This window comes from Schistocerca gregaria, chromosome 7 (genome assembly GCF_023897955.1).
Source record: "Schistocerca gregaria isolate iqSchGreg1 chromosome 7, iqSchGreg1.2, whole genome shotgun sequence".
Lineage (NCBI taxonomy): Eukaryota > Metazoa > Arthropoda > Insecta > Orthoptera > Acrididae > Schistocerca > Schistocerca gregaria.
Genome location: NC_064926.1, coordinates 104,153,329 through 104,167,608, shown reverse-complemented (window position 1 = coordinate 104,167,608; position 14,280 = coordinate 104,153,329). Strand labels below are relative to the sequence as shown.

At 44.9% G+C, this 14,280-nt stretch overlaps 1 protein-coding gene across 1 annotated transcript in view; it reads left to right on the top strand.

Moving 5' to 3' along the window:
* The window catches only part of LOC126282308 (myrosinase 1-like), a 73,085-nt gene extending 64,764 nt beyond the window's left edge, over positions 1 to 8,321 (top strand). The window contains exon 11 of the mRNA XM_049981963.1: positions 8,077 to 8,321. Within this exon, the coding sequence (XP_049837920.1) occupies positions 8,077 to 8,203 (127 nt within the window). The 3' untranslated portion in view covers positions 8,204 to 8,321. The remainder of the gene's footprint in view (positions 1 to 8,076) is intronic.
* Positions 8,322 to 14,280: the final 5,959 nt, after the last annotated feature.

The window sequence follows — 14,280 nt, the reverse complement described above, 5'->3', positions numbered from 1 at the left end:
ATTATGCGACCATTTTGGCAGATCGGATCCACCCCGTGGTGCAACGTTTTCCAGTGCAGATGTGTTCCAAGACGACAGGGGCCCTCACTGCACAGCTCGCATCACCCAGAACTGGTTTTCTGAGCACGAGAATGAACTTCCACACCTCCATAGCTCTCCACAGTCATCAGATCTCTGTGTTACTGAGCCTTTGTGGTCCACTGTGGAGAGAAACGGCGTGACCGCTATCCATCTACATCATCGTTCCACTATTCTGCAGAAAGAATGAGGGGAAAATAAGCTGTAGATATGAACTGAAGTTTGTGTTGGGGCGGGCACTCGGGCAGCACTATTGATCGTAGTGCTGCGGTGGTGTAACGGTTAGTATTTCTGTATATCAAGATAGTAACTGTTCTCGAAAGAACAGATACCATTGATGGCCGTGCAGCTCCTGTAGAACAAATGATAATTAATTGAAACCCTCAGCTACCGACAGCTGTTGATATACCTCGATGGGCACAGCTGGAAATGTGTGCCCCGACCTGAACCCTGGATCTCCTACTTACATGGCAGACACTTTGTCCATCTGAGCCACCGCGAACACAGATGAGCAGCGTGGCTGCAGGAAGTCATCCCTTGCACGCTTCCCGTGAGACCCACATTCCCAACTGTCCACAATCTACATACGTAATGTTCCTAATAGATATTTGCTCATCCATTCATTACTCCCTCCCACGAAGGTGACGACTCCCGTAAGAGTTCGGGAAACCTGTGCGCATTCGCACAGATGAAGGTCAATGGCCGCGTAGCGTCTGCCATGTAAGCAGGAGATCCCGGTTTCGAGTCCCGGTCGGGGAATACATTTCCAGCTGTCCCCATCGACGTATATCAACAACACCTGTCGGCAGCTGAGCGTTTCAATTAATTATCATTTGTTAGCATTTCTGCCTAGTAAGTAATACGACCCGGGTTTGAGTCCGGGCTGTGGCACAAATTTTTATTCCCGTCTTCTGTTTCCATCATTATCGCAGGTACAAGATTCTTTGGAAAATCTACAGGACCTATATTTCCCAATTCCGAGACGATGGGAAGCTGTTCTAAATGCCACTGGATTTTCCGGCCCCCAGTTAGACATGGCAATTGTTGTGTTTCTGATGTTTCCACATTTTTGTAAATCCCTGTAACTGCAAACTGACGGTTAGATTCAAAATTAATGCCGCTGCCACGTGTCCCCGGGCGGTTCCTGTCAGTGACGTCAATGGACTACACGGACTTGCTGCCGTTTCTGTCGTCTGACTACCTGTAATGTGAGTCAAAAACTTAGACACGTGTCAGTGGCATCTTTCCATTTTCTGTATTGTTTACCCAGTCGTCTTCTGAAATCTGTGAGGTAATGATGAATAACCGAATGAACAACCCAGGAGTGGGAGATTCATATAGGTAAGGTATATCAGAGCGTGCGCGAAGAAGGGAAATAGGAACGGCTAAAGAACTGTTTGTCTAGCATGAGAGCCTAACAGAACTAGAGACAGATCGCAGAAGAACAATGTAGAAAATCGATAGTGAACGCCATCTTCCTAAAAGTTGTCAGTATGTGATAGAAGTAGACACGTTTGCACCAAACGTTCCTTCGCCTTTTCATTCTACACTGAGGTGATATGGGATAACGATGTGCACATATACTAATGGCGATAGTATCGCTTACACAAAGTATAAAAGGGTAGTGCATTGACGGAGGCCTCATTTGTACTCGGGTGATTCATGCGAAAAGGTTTCCGACGTGATTTTTGCTGCAAGACTGGAGCTAGATGCATGGGACATTCCATTTCTGAATTCGTAAGGGAATTCAGTATCCTGAAATCCCCAGCTACAAGAGTGTGCCGAGAATACCAAGTTTCGGGTTTTATCTCTCACCGCGGACAGCGCAGTGGGCGACGGCAATCCCATAACGACCGACAGCATCGGCGTTTGCGTGGAGTTGTCACTGCTAACAGACAAGCAACACTGCATGAAATAATCGCAGAAATGATTGTGGGGCGTGCGAAGAACGTATAGGATAGGACAGTGCGGCGAAATGTGTTTTTAATTGGCTATGGCAGCAGACGACCGACGCGGGTGCCTTTGCTAACAGCACGACACCGCCTGTAGCGACTTCTTCTGGCCTCGTGACCGTATCGGTCGGATCCTGGCCGCCCAGAAAACCGTGGAGTAGTCAGATGAGTCCCGATTTCAGTTTATAAGAGCTGATGGTAGGGCTCGAGTGCGGCATAAACCCCACAAAGCCATGGGCGCAAGTTGTCAACGAGGCACCGTGCAAGCTGGTGATGGCTCCATAATGGTGTGGGCTGTGTTTACATGGAATGGACTACGTTCTCCGATCCAACTGAATCTATCATTGACTGAAAATGTCTATGTTCAGCTACTTGGAGACCATTAGCAGCCAGTAATTCACGGATATCATGTTCCCAAACAACGATGGAATTTTTATGGATGACAAAGCGCCATGTCACTGGTATGAAGAACCTGGACTATTCGAGTGAATGATTTGGTTACCCGGATCCCATAGAACATTTATGGGACATAATTGAGAAGTCAGTTCGTGCATAAAAACCTACACCGGTAATAGTTTCGCAGGTGCTGGCCGGGATGGCCGAGCGGTTCTAGGCGCTACAGTCTGGAACCGCGCGACCGCTACGGTCTCAGGTTCGAATCCTGCCTCGGCCATGGATGTGTGTGTTGTCCTGAGATTAGTTAGGTTTAAGTAATTCTAAGTTCTAGGGGACTGATAACCTCAGAAGTTATGTCCCATAGAGCTCAGAGCCATTTGAACCATTTGAACCTTTCGCAGGCACGGAGAGCTATAGAGGTAGCATGACTCAATATTTTTGGAGGCGACTTCCAAAGGCTTTTTGAGTCCATGTCACGTCGACTTGCTGCGCTAAACTGGGAAAAACGACATCCGACACGATATTAGGGTTTTCCTCACTTCAGTATATGACAGACGTCTCCGTTACTGCAGCTATGTTATGTGGTTCAATTTCCTTAGATACTGTCTGCAAATCGTGGTCTAGCCGTTAACATCAGTGAAAACACAGTCTAGATTGCGATTGTTATTTTATTAAAATGACCAGTTTCGTCCCATTCTTTGGCCATCTTCAGATAAAACTAGGAAAGATAGAAAACTCCTAATTACGTAAAGAAGTCAGTGACTTAAAATGAAGTAATTTATGCATACTAAAATGGAAGGGGCGCTATCACCCGCTGAAGTTGACGTTGAGGAGAACATTCAGCTGACCTAAGTCGCTAAAACTGACACTGTTGGCATTGCGTTATACAAGGTGATATTTTCTACCGTGTAAAAATTATAGGGATTGATCGGTGAGAGGATACGGAACAAAAAAGGTCTAATAAACTTCATGTCCGAAAATGCATTATTTCCATGCTAAGGACAATTTATTCAGCCATACTGTATTAGACATACTGCGGTCTAATACGGGCTGTACTATGCAGCCACAGTCACAGTATGCACGGTTTCCTCCTGGAGGTTGTACTGTTCCTCAAACGTCATATCCTAGCGCCCTCTCCTGCCATAGTAATTGGCAATATTGTGTCCGACTCACTTCTCTAGGTAACTCAGCTTGTAGTGGATGTGATACAGCGTTGTACACAATAATTATGTTTTCGAATCGAGGGCTTGTCGACATGATGTTCCCTTACGGAAAGGCGAATGGCAACGGGCGGCCGGCAGCAAGGTTATATCAGAAGACATGCCCCGTCGACAACAACCACAGCATTAAATCTTTGCAATAGCGTTTCGCCGTTTATCTGAGACAGGGCCGTTTCAGGAAGTAGGAAATCATGAAAGACATACACGAAATGTTCGCACACCAGACTTTGAGGAAAATGTGATTAACACTGTGGAAGACGACCGCCGTGGCAGTACCAGGCAGTAACAGGCAGTACAGTGTAATCCAGACGACCATGTGGAATATTCTCCATGAGAGTTGTTACTACCCTTATCTCTTATAGTGTGGGCAGGGATTATTAGCAACAGACTTTCCACGTCGGGAGTAGTTTTGCCACTGGTTTTTTCAGCAGGCAGCCACGATTCCGGGATTTGTGTCTTCCATCCTATTCACAGAAAAGCCCACCTTACGCGGAGTGGTATCTTCCGCGTTCATATCAACTATCTATGGGATAGTATGCAGAACTCCCATGGTAGGGTGACAGCGAATCATCAGTATCGATGCAGGCGGAATGTGGGGACCGGGATAACTGGCGACCGCATTTGGGGACCAGTCCTCCTTCCACGTCGCCTAACGGGTCAGAAATGTCGGCGTTTCTTGCGGGTGGATTTGCCTCCCCTGCTGGAAGAAGTACCATTAACGTCCGGACGCATCCCAATCGTGTCTTCCTCGATGGACCGATCAGACGGGGAAGGGGCGTCCAGTTGCATGACCTGTTCGTTCACCGGATCTGGACCCGTGTGATTTCTCGTTAGAGGACCATCTCAAAAGTATCTTGTACGGAGAGCTCAATCCATATCTGCCTTTGACACTATTCGGATGAAACCTGGACGATGTGAACGTGTGAGACAGAATATGCTACGGCGCGTACACGCATGAGTTCAGGCACAAGGAACCATTTTCAACAAATACTGTAACTGTGACTGCGTGGTACAGTGCGTACTAGACCGCAGTCTCTGTAACAATGAATGATTCAACAAATGGTCTCTAGCATGGAAATAATTTCCAGACATAAGTTTGTTAGATCTTTTTTGTTCCTTATCCTTTCATCGATCAATCCCTATAGTTTGTACACTGTGGGAAAAATTACTCTGTATAAATCTGATGCGGGCGTGTTTGTACTGTATGACGTCAACGTCAGCTGTCCATCTGGTGGAAATAATTTATTTAACTAGAAGAAAATATTCATAGGATCGGCTATTTAATCAGTAGGGTATGTGTATAGAATAAACAAATCGCCAGATTTTATAGGCTGACGTAATTTCTCGACAAGTACGAGCTATAGGTTTCAAAGTATACATTTTTTTTTTACAAAATGTACTCTATTAAACAGTAAGACCAACATTCCAGTTTTATTATATGATCAGACGCTATTTTTTAATCAGTTGTGACGTAATTTCACCACAAAGAACAGTTTATTGGCTTCGAAGTACTATTGTTCTCTTGTAAAACAGGTCTGTATTACATCTACATCTACATCTACATCTACATGACTACTCTGCAATTCACATTTAAGTGCTTGGCAGAGGGTTCATCGAACAACAATCATACTATCTCTCTACCATTCCGCTCCCTAACAGCGCACGGGAAAAACGAACACCTAAACCTTTCTGTTCGAGCTCTGATTTCTCGTATTTTATTTTGATGATCATTCCTACCTATGTAGGTTAAGCTCAACAAAATATTTTCGCATTCAGAAGAGAAAGTTGGTGACTGAAATTTCGTAAAAAGATCTCGCCGCGACGAAAAGCGTCTATGCTGTAATGACTTCCATCCCAACTCGTGTTATCATATCTGCCACACTCTCTCCCCTATAACGTGATAATACAAAACGAGCTGCCCTTTTTTGCACCCTTTCGATGTCCTCCGTCAATGCCACCTGGTAAGGATCCCACACCGCGCAGCAATATTCTAACAGAGGACGAACGAGTGTAGTGTAAGCTGTCTCTTTACTGGACTTGTTGCATCTTCTAAGTGTCCTGCCAATGAAACTCTACCTTTGGCTCGCGTTCCCCACAATATTATCTATGTGGTCTTTCCAACTGAAGTTGTTCGTAATTTTAACACCCAGGTACTTAGTTCAATTGACAGCCTTGAGAATTGTACTATTAATCGAGTAATCGAATTCCAACGGATTTCTTTTGGAACTCATGTGGATCACCTCAGACTTTTCGTTATTTAGCATCAACTGCCATCTGCCACACCATACAGCAATCTTTTCTAAATCGCTTTGCAACTGATACTTGTCTTCGGATGACCTTACTAGACGGTAAATTACAGCATCATCTGCGAACAACCTAAGAGAACTGCTCAGATTGTCACCCAGGTCATTTATATAGATCAGGAACAGCAGAGGTCCCAGGACGCTTCCCTGGGGAACACCTGATATCACTTCAGTTTTACTCGATGATTTGCCGTCTATTACTACGAACTGTGACCTTCCCGACAGGAAATCACTAATCCAGTCGCACAACTGAGACGATACCCCATAGGCCCGCAGCTTGATTAGAAGTCGCTTGTGAGGAACGGTGTCAAAAGCTTTCCGGAAATCTAGAAATACAGAATCAACTTGAGATCCCCTGTCGATAGCGGCCATTACTTCATGCGAATAAAGAGCTAGCTGCGTTGCACAAGAGCGATGTTTTCTGAAACCATGCTGGTTACTTATCAATAGATCGTTTCCTTCGAGGTGATTCATAATGTTTGAATACAGTATATGCTCCAAAACCCTACTGCAAACCGACGTCAATGATTACTCCTACTACCCTTCTTGAACACTGGTGCGACCTGCGCAATTTTCCAATCTGTAGGTACAGATCTATCGGTGAGCGAGCTGTTGTATATGAGTGCTAAGTAGGGAGCTATAGCATCAGCGTAATCTGAAAGGAACCTAATCGGTATACAATCTGGACCTGAAGACTTGCCCGTATCAAGCGATTTGAGTTGCTTCGCAACCCCTAAGGTATCTACTTCTAAGAAACTCATGCTAGCACGTGCTCGTGTTTCAAATTCTGGAATATTCCATTCGTCTTCCTTGGTGAAGGAATTTCGGAAAACTGCGTTCAATAACTCCGCTTTAGCGGCACAGTCGTCGGTAACAGTACCATCGGCACTGCGCAGCGAAGGTATTGACTGAGTCTTGCCGCTTGTGTACTTTACATACGACCAAAATTTCTTCGGAGTTTGTACCAAATTTCGAGACAATGTTTCGTTGTGGAACCTATTAAAGGCATCTCGCATCAAAGTACGTGCCAAATTTCGCGCGTCTGTAAATTTTAGCCAATCTTCGGGATTTCGCGTTCTTCTGAACTTCGCATGCTTTTTCCGTTGCCTCTGCAACAGCGTTCGGACCTGTTTTGTGTACCACGGGGGATCCGTTCCATCTCTTACCAGTTTACGAGCTATGAATCTCTCAATTGCTGTTGCTACTATATCTTTGAATTTGAGCCACATCTCGTCTACATTTGCATAGTCAGTTCGTAAGGAATGGAGATTGTCTCTTAGGAAGGCTTCTAGTGACACTTTATCCGCTTTTTTAAATAAAATTATTTTGCATTTGTTTCTGGTGGATTTGGAAGAAACGGTATTGAGCCTAGGTACAACGACCTAGTGATCACTAATCCCTGTATCAGTCATGATGCTCTCTATCAGCTCTGGATTGTTTGTGGCTAAGAGGTCAAGTATGTTTTCGCAACCATTTACATTTACCATATGACTAGCTTTTTGCTGGCAACTCATAGTAAAGATTGTACTGGGGCCACTTCAAGACACCAATCTGCTTATCTTTGACAGCTGCGATCGACCTCAGTCGTTATGGATACACATCTTTGACACTTGTTGACCATCTTACTACGGTGTTCCATGGCAATGGCGACCGTAGATAGCAAGTTCAGGCCAGAGGAGTGCTCCAACGTTCTACTAAATTTCGTGTTATTCAGAACACAGTGTAATTCGTGCATAATTAACATGGATAATAATTCTTTTATATAAATCCATTTGTTGATTCTATACGTACCATTGCGATCTACAGTTTTTTCACTCACTTTATACAGCTTACAAGATCGCTGTTTTCCAAAAATGTTACTAATCGTTAACGTTGCTGCATCTGGATCTAGAAAATAATGTAAACCAGTTCTAAAACTGCTATCCACATATCAATCAACTCTCCACATACTGATGCTGAAATGTTCATGAGGATAAATTTTTGTAATAATAGACATAAAAAAAGGCTTACTGTGTGTGCGATTTATTTTTAAATAATGAGTGTGTGTGTGTGTGTGTGTGTGTGTGTGTGTGTGTGTGTGGCGTATTGCAAACGCGTGTGGCGTAATACGGTAATATTTTTACACAGGATAAAGTTCGGAGTGTACGAGGTGGATTTCAGCAGTCCAAACAGAACGAGAACGCCCAAGGACTCGGCTGCCTTTATAGCAGAAGTGTACGGAACCAGACAGCTTCCAGAGCAGTACTTTTGGTAGAAAGTTTCCATGTGCTGATATAAGCCTGAAATGAGTTGTAAGCGAAATTTGACTATTGAAAGACTGAAGTATTTTTTAAAAAATAAAAGCTGCAAAAAATGAACCGGTTTAAAAGAAATACCAAGATTTTATTTCTACCCTTTCATTATAACTCTTCGATCACTGTAGATGTGTATACTGATATAACTGATACTCTAGAATGTACTGTCCGCAAAACAAAACATTTCGCTTTTCTTGTTACGCTCAGGTACCTTCGGTTGCGTACAGTGCTCACCAGTTGTAACACAACACACGTTGGCTACAGCGGCAGCACCACATGTAACACAGTTTTACCACTGTGTATGTTCCCTTCTCGTTTTAACGATTTCACTTACACATATTTTTAATTTCTGTGATGGCTTAGAATTACCGTATATCGTTTTACACAGCATACACATTTTAATCCTTTTATCTGTCTGAAAGGCTGTGTAGAGCGTCGAATGATTAGGGCGATTAAGTTTGTTAAAGATAGAAGTTTTACAATAATGAAATTAGTTAAAATGTGAAGGAATGTTGGGAACCAGAAGACGTATGTGTGTTACATTCTGTTGTGCAGCAAAGCAGTAGGGTGAGTGGGTCGCGGAACGCCGAGTTCAGCAACACGATGGGAACACTGTGTTACCAACCAACAAAAGACGTGACAAGAAGCAGTTCGTCACACGCCAGGGTGTCAACATCGAGGATGGTAATCGGATCAGTTACGAAAGCCGATGAACACCAGAGTGTTCCACCGACCTACTGGAGAGGAAGAACTGTTTAACGTCAGTGGCAGAACGCCATATTTAAGGTTCGTCAGCCAGCTCGCCGTCATCGACCGTCATGAGGCGTTGGAGTCACGCAGAGCTTGTGTCAGTCAGTGCTGCCACCAGTTCAGAGTAATCACAGTCACTGTCGTGATGCGGGTCAGCGCCTAGGAGGCGCCAGAATGATGCTGCCACTGTAGTCATCAATGCCACTATCTACATTTACATCTACATCCACACTCCGCAAGCCACCTGACGGTGTGTGGCGGAGGGTACCTTGAGTGCCTCTGTCGGTTCTCCCTTCTATTCCAGTCTCGTATTGTTCATGGAAAGAAGGATTGTCGGTATGCCTCTGTGTAGGCTCTAATCTCTCTGATTTTATCCTCGTGGTGTCTTCGCGAGACGAAGGAAGGAGCAATATACTGCTTGACTCCTTGGTGATGTTCTCGAAACTTCAACAAAAGCCCGTACCGAGCTACTGAGCGTCTCTCCTACAGAGTCTTCCACTGGAGTTTAGCTATCATCTCCGTAACTCTTTCACGATTACTAAATGATCCTGTAACGAAGCGCGCTGCTCTCCGTTGGATCTTCTCTATCTTTTCTATCAAACCTACCTGTTACGGATCCCACACTGCTGAGCAGTATTCAAGCAGTGGGCGAACAAGCCTACTGTAACCTGCTTCCTTTGCTTTCAGATTTCATTTCCTTAGGATTCTTCCAATGAATCTCAGTCTGGCATCTGCTTTACTGACAATCAACTTTATATGATCATTCCATTCTAAATCACTCCTAATGCGTACTCCGAGATAATATATGGAATTAACTGCTTCCAGTTGCTGACCTGCTATATTGCAGCTAAATAATAAGGGATCTTTCTTTCTATGTATTCGCAACACATTACACTTGCCTACATTGAGATTCAATTCCCATTCCCTGCACCATGCGCCAATTCGCTGCAGATCCTCCTGCATTTCAGTGCAATTTTACATTGTTAAAACCTCTCGATATACCACAGCATCATCCGCAAAAAGCCTCAGTGAACTTCCGATGTCATCCACAAGGTCATTTATGTATATTGTGAATAGCAACGGTCCTACGACACTCCCCTGCGGCACACCTGAAATCACTCTTACTTCGGAAGACTTCTCTCCATTAAGAATGACATGCTGCGTTCTGTTATCTAGGAACTCTTCAATCCAATCACACAATTGGTCTGATAGTCCATATGCTCTTACTTTGTTCATTAAACGACTGTGGGAAACTGTATCGAACGCCTTGCAGAAGTCAAAAAATCCGTGTCTATGGCCCTCTGAGTCTCATGGACGAATAGCGCGAACTGGGTTTCACACGATCGTCTTTTTCGAAACCCATGCTGATTCCTACAGAGTAGATGCTGCCACCACCCGTATTGGCAGTCATCACCTCCGGTGCGTTGTGGTAACGCATTGTCGCCATCGTCCTGGGACGCAGCCTCCACAAACCTGTGGCCTGGGCCAGAGTGGGCAGCCCCGGCCCAACGATGCCAGGCAGCCACCACCGGGATGGTCAGTGAGACGGGGAACAGACCTGTCTGTCCCACCGCCACTGCCACTGCACCCCCCACCCCTTCCACACCACCACCACCGGCAGTGATCACAACAGAGCCCTGCGGCGTGTGGTTCCAGCTGCCACGGTATGACCCACCAGGGCCATAGCACTGCCGCTGAGGCAGCAGGTTCCAGTTATGACAGCGCAGCTACAGTCGCAGCAGTGGGTGTATGTGTGAGCGTCCACCAGCCACATTCGCCACCCCTGAGAACGTTACAAGAGGAAGCAAAACTCGCCTAGAGGGCAAACAACCAATGTATTGCAGTTGATCAGTAAATGTTCGTATTCTGTCTTCAGTAGCCATCCGTGGACTCACCCCCACCATCCTTTTCCTCAAACCCAACTGTAAACGAATATTCGAATCCATCGACAGGCAGCAGAGTCGCATGCCTGTTTACAGATGAGATAGGTCTTCCTCAATTAAACAAAAAAAGAGTGGGACTGTACAGTTACATGACAGTTGCAGTGTCTGAGGCACTAGATTTCAATGGAGGTTATTAGGGTTCATGTCTCCTCAACGCTACATTTTTTTACGTGTATTGTTTGTTGTAGTAGAGGCGCAGTGTATGTTCTGGGAGAAGTGTTGCTGACATCAGCATCAGCATTTCTGGAATTGCTGACATCAGCATCAGCTCTCTTCCCAGTACTGCCAACGCCAGCCTCCACAGCCGAAGTAATGCCATTATTCCCAGAATTACCTCCTCTCCCGCCCTCCCCCTGTAGAAGACAGCATTATGATTTTTGTGAAAATGTGGGGCAGCCAATAGTGTGCAAGCTCGCCCCCCACCATCCAAGTAAATTTAATTTTTATAGTTCAGTTGCATGAGCGCTGTCATTTACCATTTATCATTTACCATCTACACTGCTGACAATACAAAGCGCCACCAACAGCAACAGCAGTAATCAGCTAGCAAGAAGAAGCCTATCAGTAAATATCTGTCAGTTATTTTTGCTATAAAGATATGGTTATTTTGCATGTGAACGTCACAGAATTCCAGTGTCATACTGCTTCCATGCACATGCATTTTCCAGCTATTCCACAATGTATTCATAAAGTTTATACTCAGGTTTCTGTTGCTATTGTTACAGATGAGGAACGCATTAGATCCTCTCTTAATCGCAGCAGTCACTGTACACAAGAGGTCTTATGTCTGTGGAGCTGGTGTCATCCAACTACAGTATGTTGCAGCACAGTTGCAGACATTACTCAAGCTGAGGGCAAGCTCCACAAGATTACTGTTTTTTTCCAATAGTTACAACGTGACTACAAGTGGATCTAAGTGGGTGAATGTGGGTCTTTCACTCGACTGTGACTTTGATGTGGTGGCTGAGGTAGAGAATATTCAAAGCCTTGCTATTACAGTTCACTATTTGTGGTTCAAATGGGCCTACTGCACAGTATGATAGTGTTCATATAGAGAAAAATGACACCAGAATTCTAACCACCTATGCTCCTATTAACGCTGAGAGGTGGGATGTCTCTCACTAACTTTAACAAAGTTGTCAGTCAGACAAATATTCATATTTAGTTCATCATCTCGGTGTTCCCCAGTACTACGTTTCGTATGTGTGGTTTATGACTGACTAGCGGCATCGGTAACTGTATGGAACTTCTCCTGGGAGTCAAGTACATTGTTTACAACGCACAAATGCCATTTTAATGTGACCCTCGTGCCCACATATTGACGATGCAACACACAAATACATTCGCGATTGAATGCTACAGACACAATACAGACTTCTCTCCAAGCGACTAACACAGATATAGTCACCGTATAGAACATCTCCTGGGAGTCAAGCAGCTTGTCACCGATGCACCACTGCCAGTCTATTCTAACTCCTGAACGCTCACATTGATGAAGTAACACACAAATTGAGTCGCGATTCAATTTTACAAGTTCCAAGCTGCTAATGCGGCTATGGTCAATATATGGAACTTTCGATAGAGATAAATCCGTTCACTTTAATCCTCACACCCTCACGATAACGTTGCAGCAAAGAAATTGCGTCGCCATTGAACACTACAGGATCCAGGAACAATTCTGTCAGAGACATGAGTGAGCCTGCGGCCCCCAAATAGAAGCAGTCCTGGGAGTGCAGTTTCATACTTTCGATGGACATAAATCCGTTCACTTTAATCCTCACACCCTCACAAATACGTTGCAACAAAGAAATTGCGTCGCCATTGAACACTACATGCTCCACGCCGAATTCTCTCAGAGACACTAGTGAGCCTGCGGCCCCCAAACAGAAGCAGTCCTTTGAGTGCAGTTTCATACCTCCAATATAGATAAATCCGTTCACTTTAATCCTCACACCCTCACGATAACGTTGCAAGAAAGAAATTGCCTCGCCATTGAACACTACAGGCACCACGCCGAATTCACTCAGAGACACTAGTGAGCCTACGGCCCCCAACTAGAAGCAGACCTGGGAGTGCAGTTTCACACTTTCGATGGAGATAAATCCGTTCACTTTAATCCTCACACCCTCACGATAACATTGCAAGAAAGAAATTGCGTCGCTATTGAACACACAGGCTCCACGCCTAATACTGTCAGACTAATGAGCCTGCGGCCCCCATATAGAAGCACTTTTGGGAGTGCAGATTCATACTCCCGATATAGAGAAATCTGCTCACTTTAATTCTCACACCTTCATAATATCGTTGCAACAACGAAATTGCGTCGCGATTGAACACTACAGGCTCCAGGCCGAATTCTCTCAGAGACACTAGTGAGCCTACGGCCCCCAAAAAGAAGCAGTCCTGGGAGTGCAGTTTCATACTATCGATGGAGATAAATCTGTTCACTTTAATCCTCACACCCTCACGATAACGTTGCAAGAAAGATATAGCGTCGCCATTGAACACACAGGCTCCACGCCAAATTCTGTCAGACTAATGAGCCTGCGGACCCCATATAGAAGCACCATTGGGAGTGCAGTTTCATACTCCCGATGCAGAGAAATCCGCTCACTTTAATTCTCACACCTTCATAATATCGTTGCAACAAAGAAATTGCGGCACGATTGAACACTACAGGCTCAAATAAGAATTCTCTCAGAGACACTAGTGAGCCTGCGGCCCCAAATAGAAGCAGTTCTGGGAGTGCAGTTTCTTACTTTCGATAGAGATAAATCCATTCACTTTAATCCTCACACCCTCACGATAACGTTGTAACAAAGAAATTGCGTCGCCATTGAAAACACAGGCTCCACGCCGAATTCTGTCAGACTAATGAGCCTGCGGCCCCCAAATAAAAGCAGTTCTGGGAGTGCAGTTTCATAGAGATAAATGAGTTCACTTTAATCCTCACACCCTCACGATAACGTTGCACCAAAAAAATTGCGTCGCTGTTGAACGCTACAGGCTCCACGCCGAATTTTCTCAGAGACACTCGTGAGCCTGCGCCCCCAAATAGAAGCAGTCCTGAAAGAGCAGTTTCATACCTCCAATATAGATAAATCCGTTCACTTTAATCCTCACACCCTCACGATAACGTCGCAAGAAAGAAATTGAGTCGCCATTGAACACTACAGGCTCGACGCCGAATTCTCTCAGAGACACTAGTAAGCCTACGGCCCCCAAATAGAAGCAGTCCTGGGAGTGCAGTTTCATACTTTCGATGGAGATAAATCCGTTCACTTGAATCCTCACACCCTCACGATAACGTGGCAGGAAAGGAATTGCGTCGCCATTGATCACTA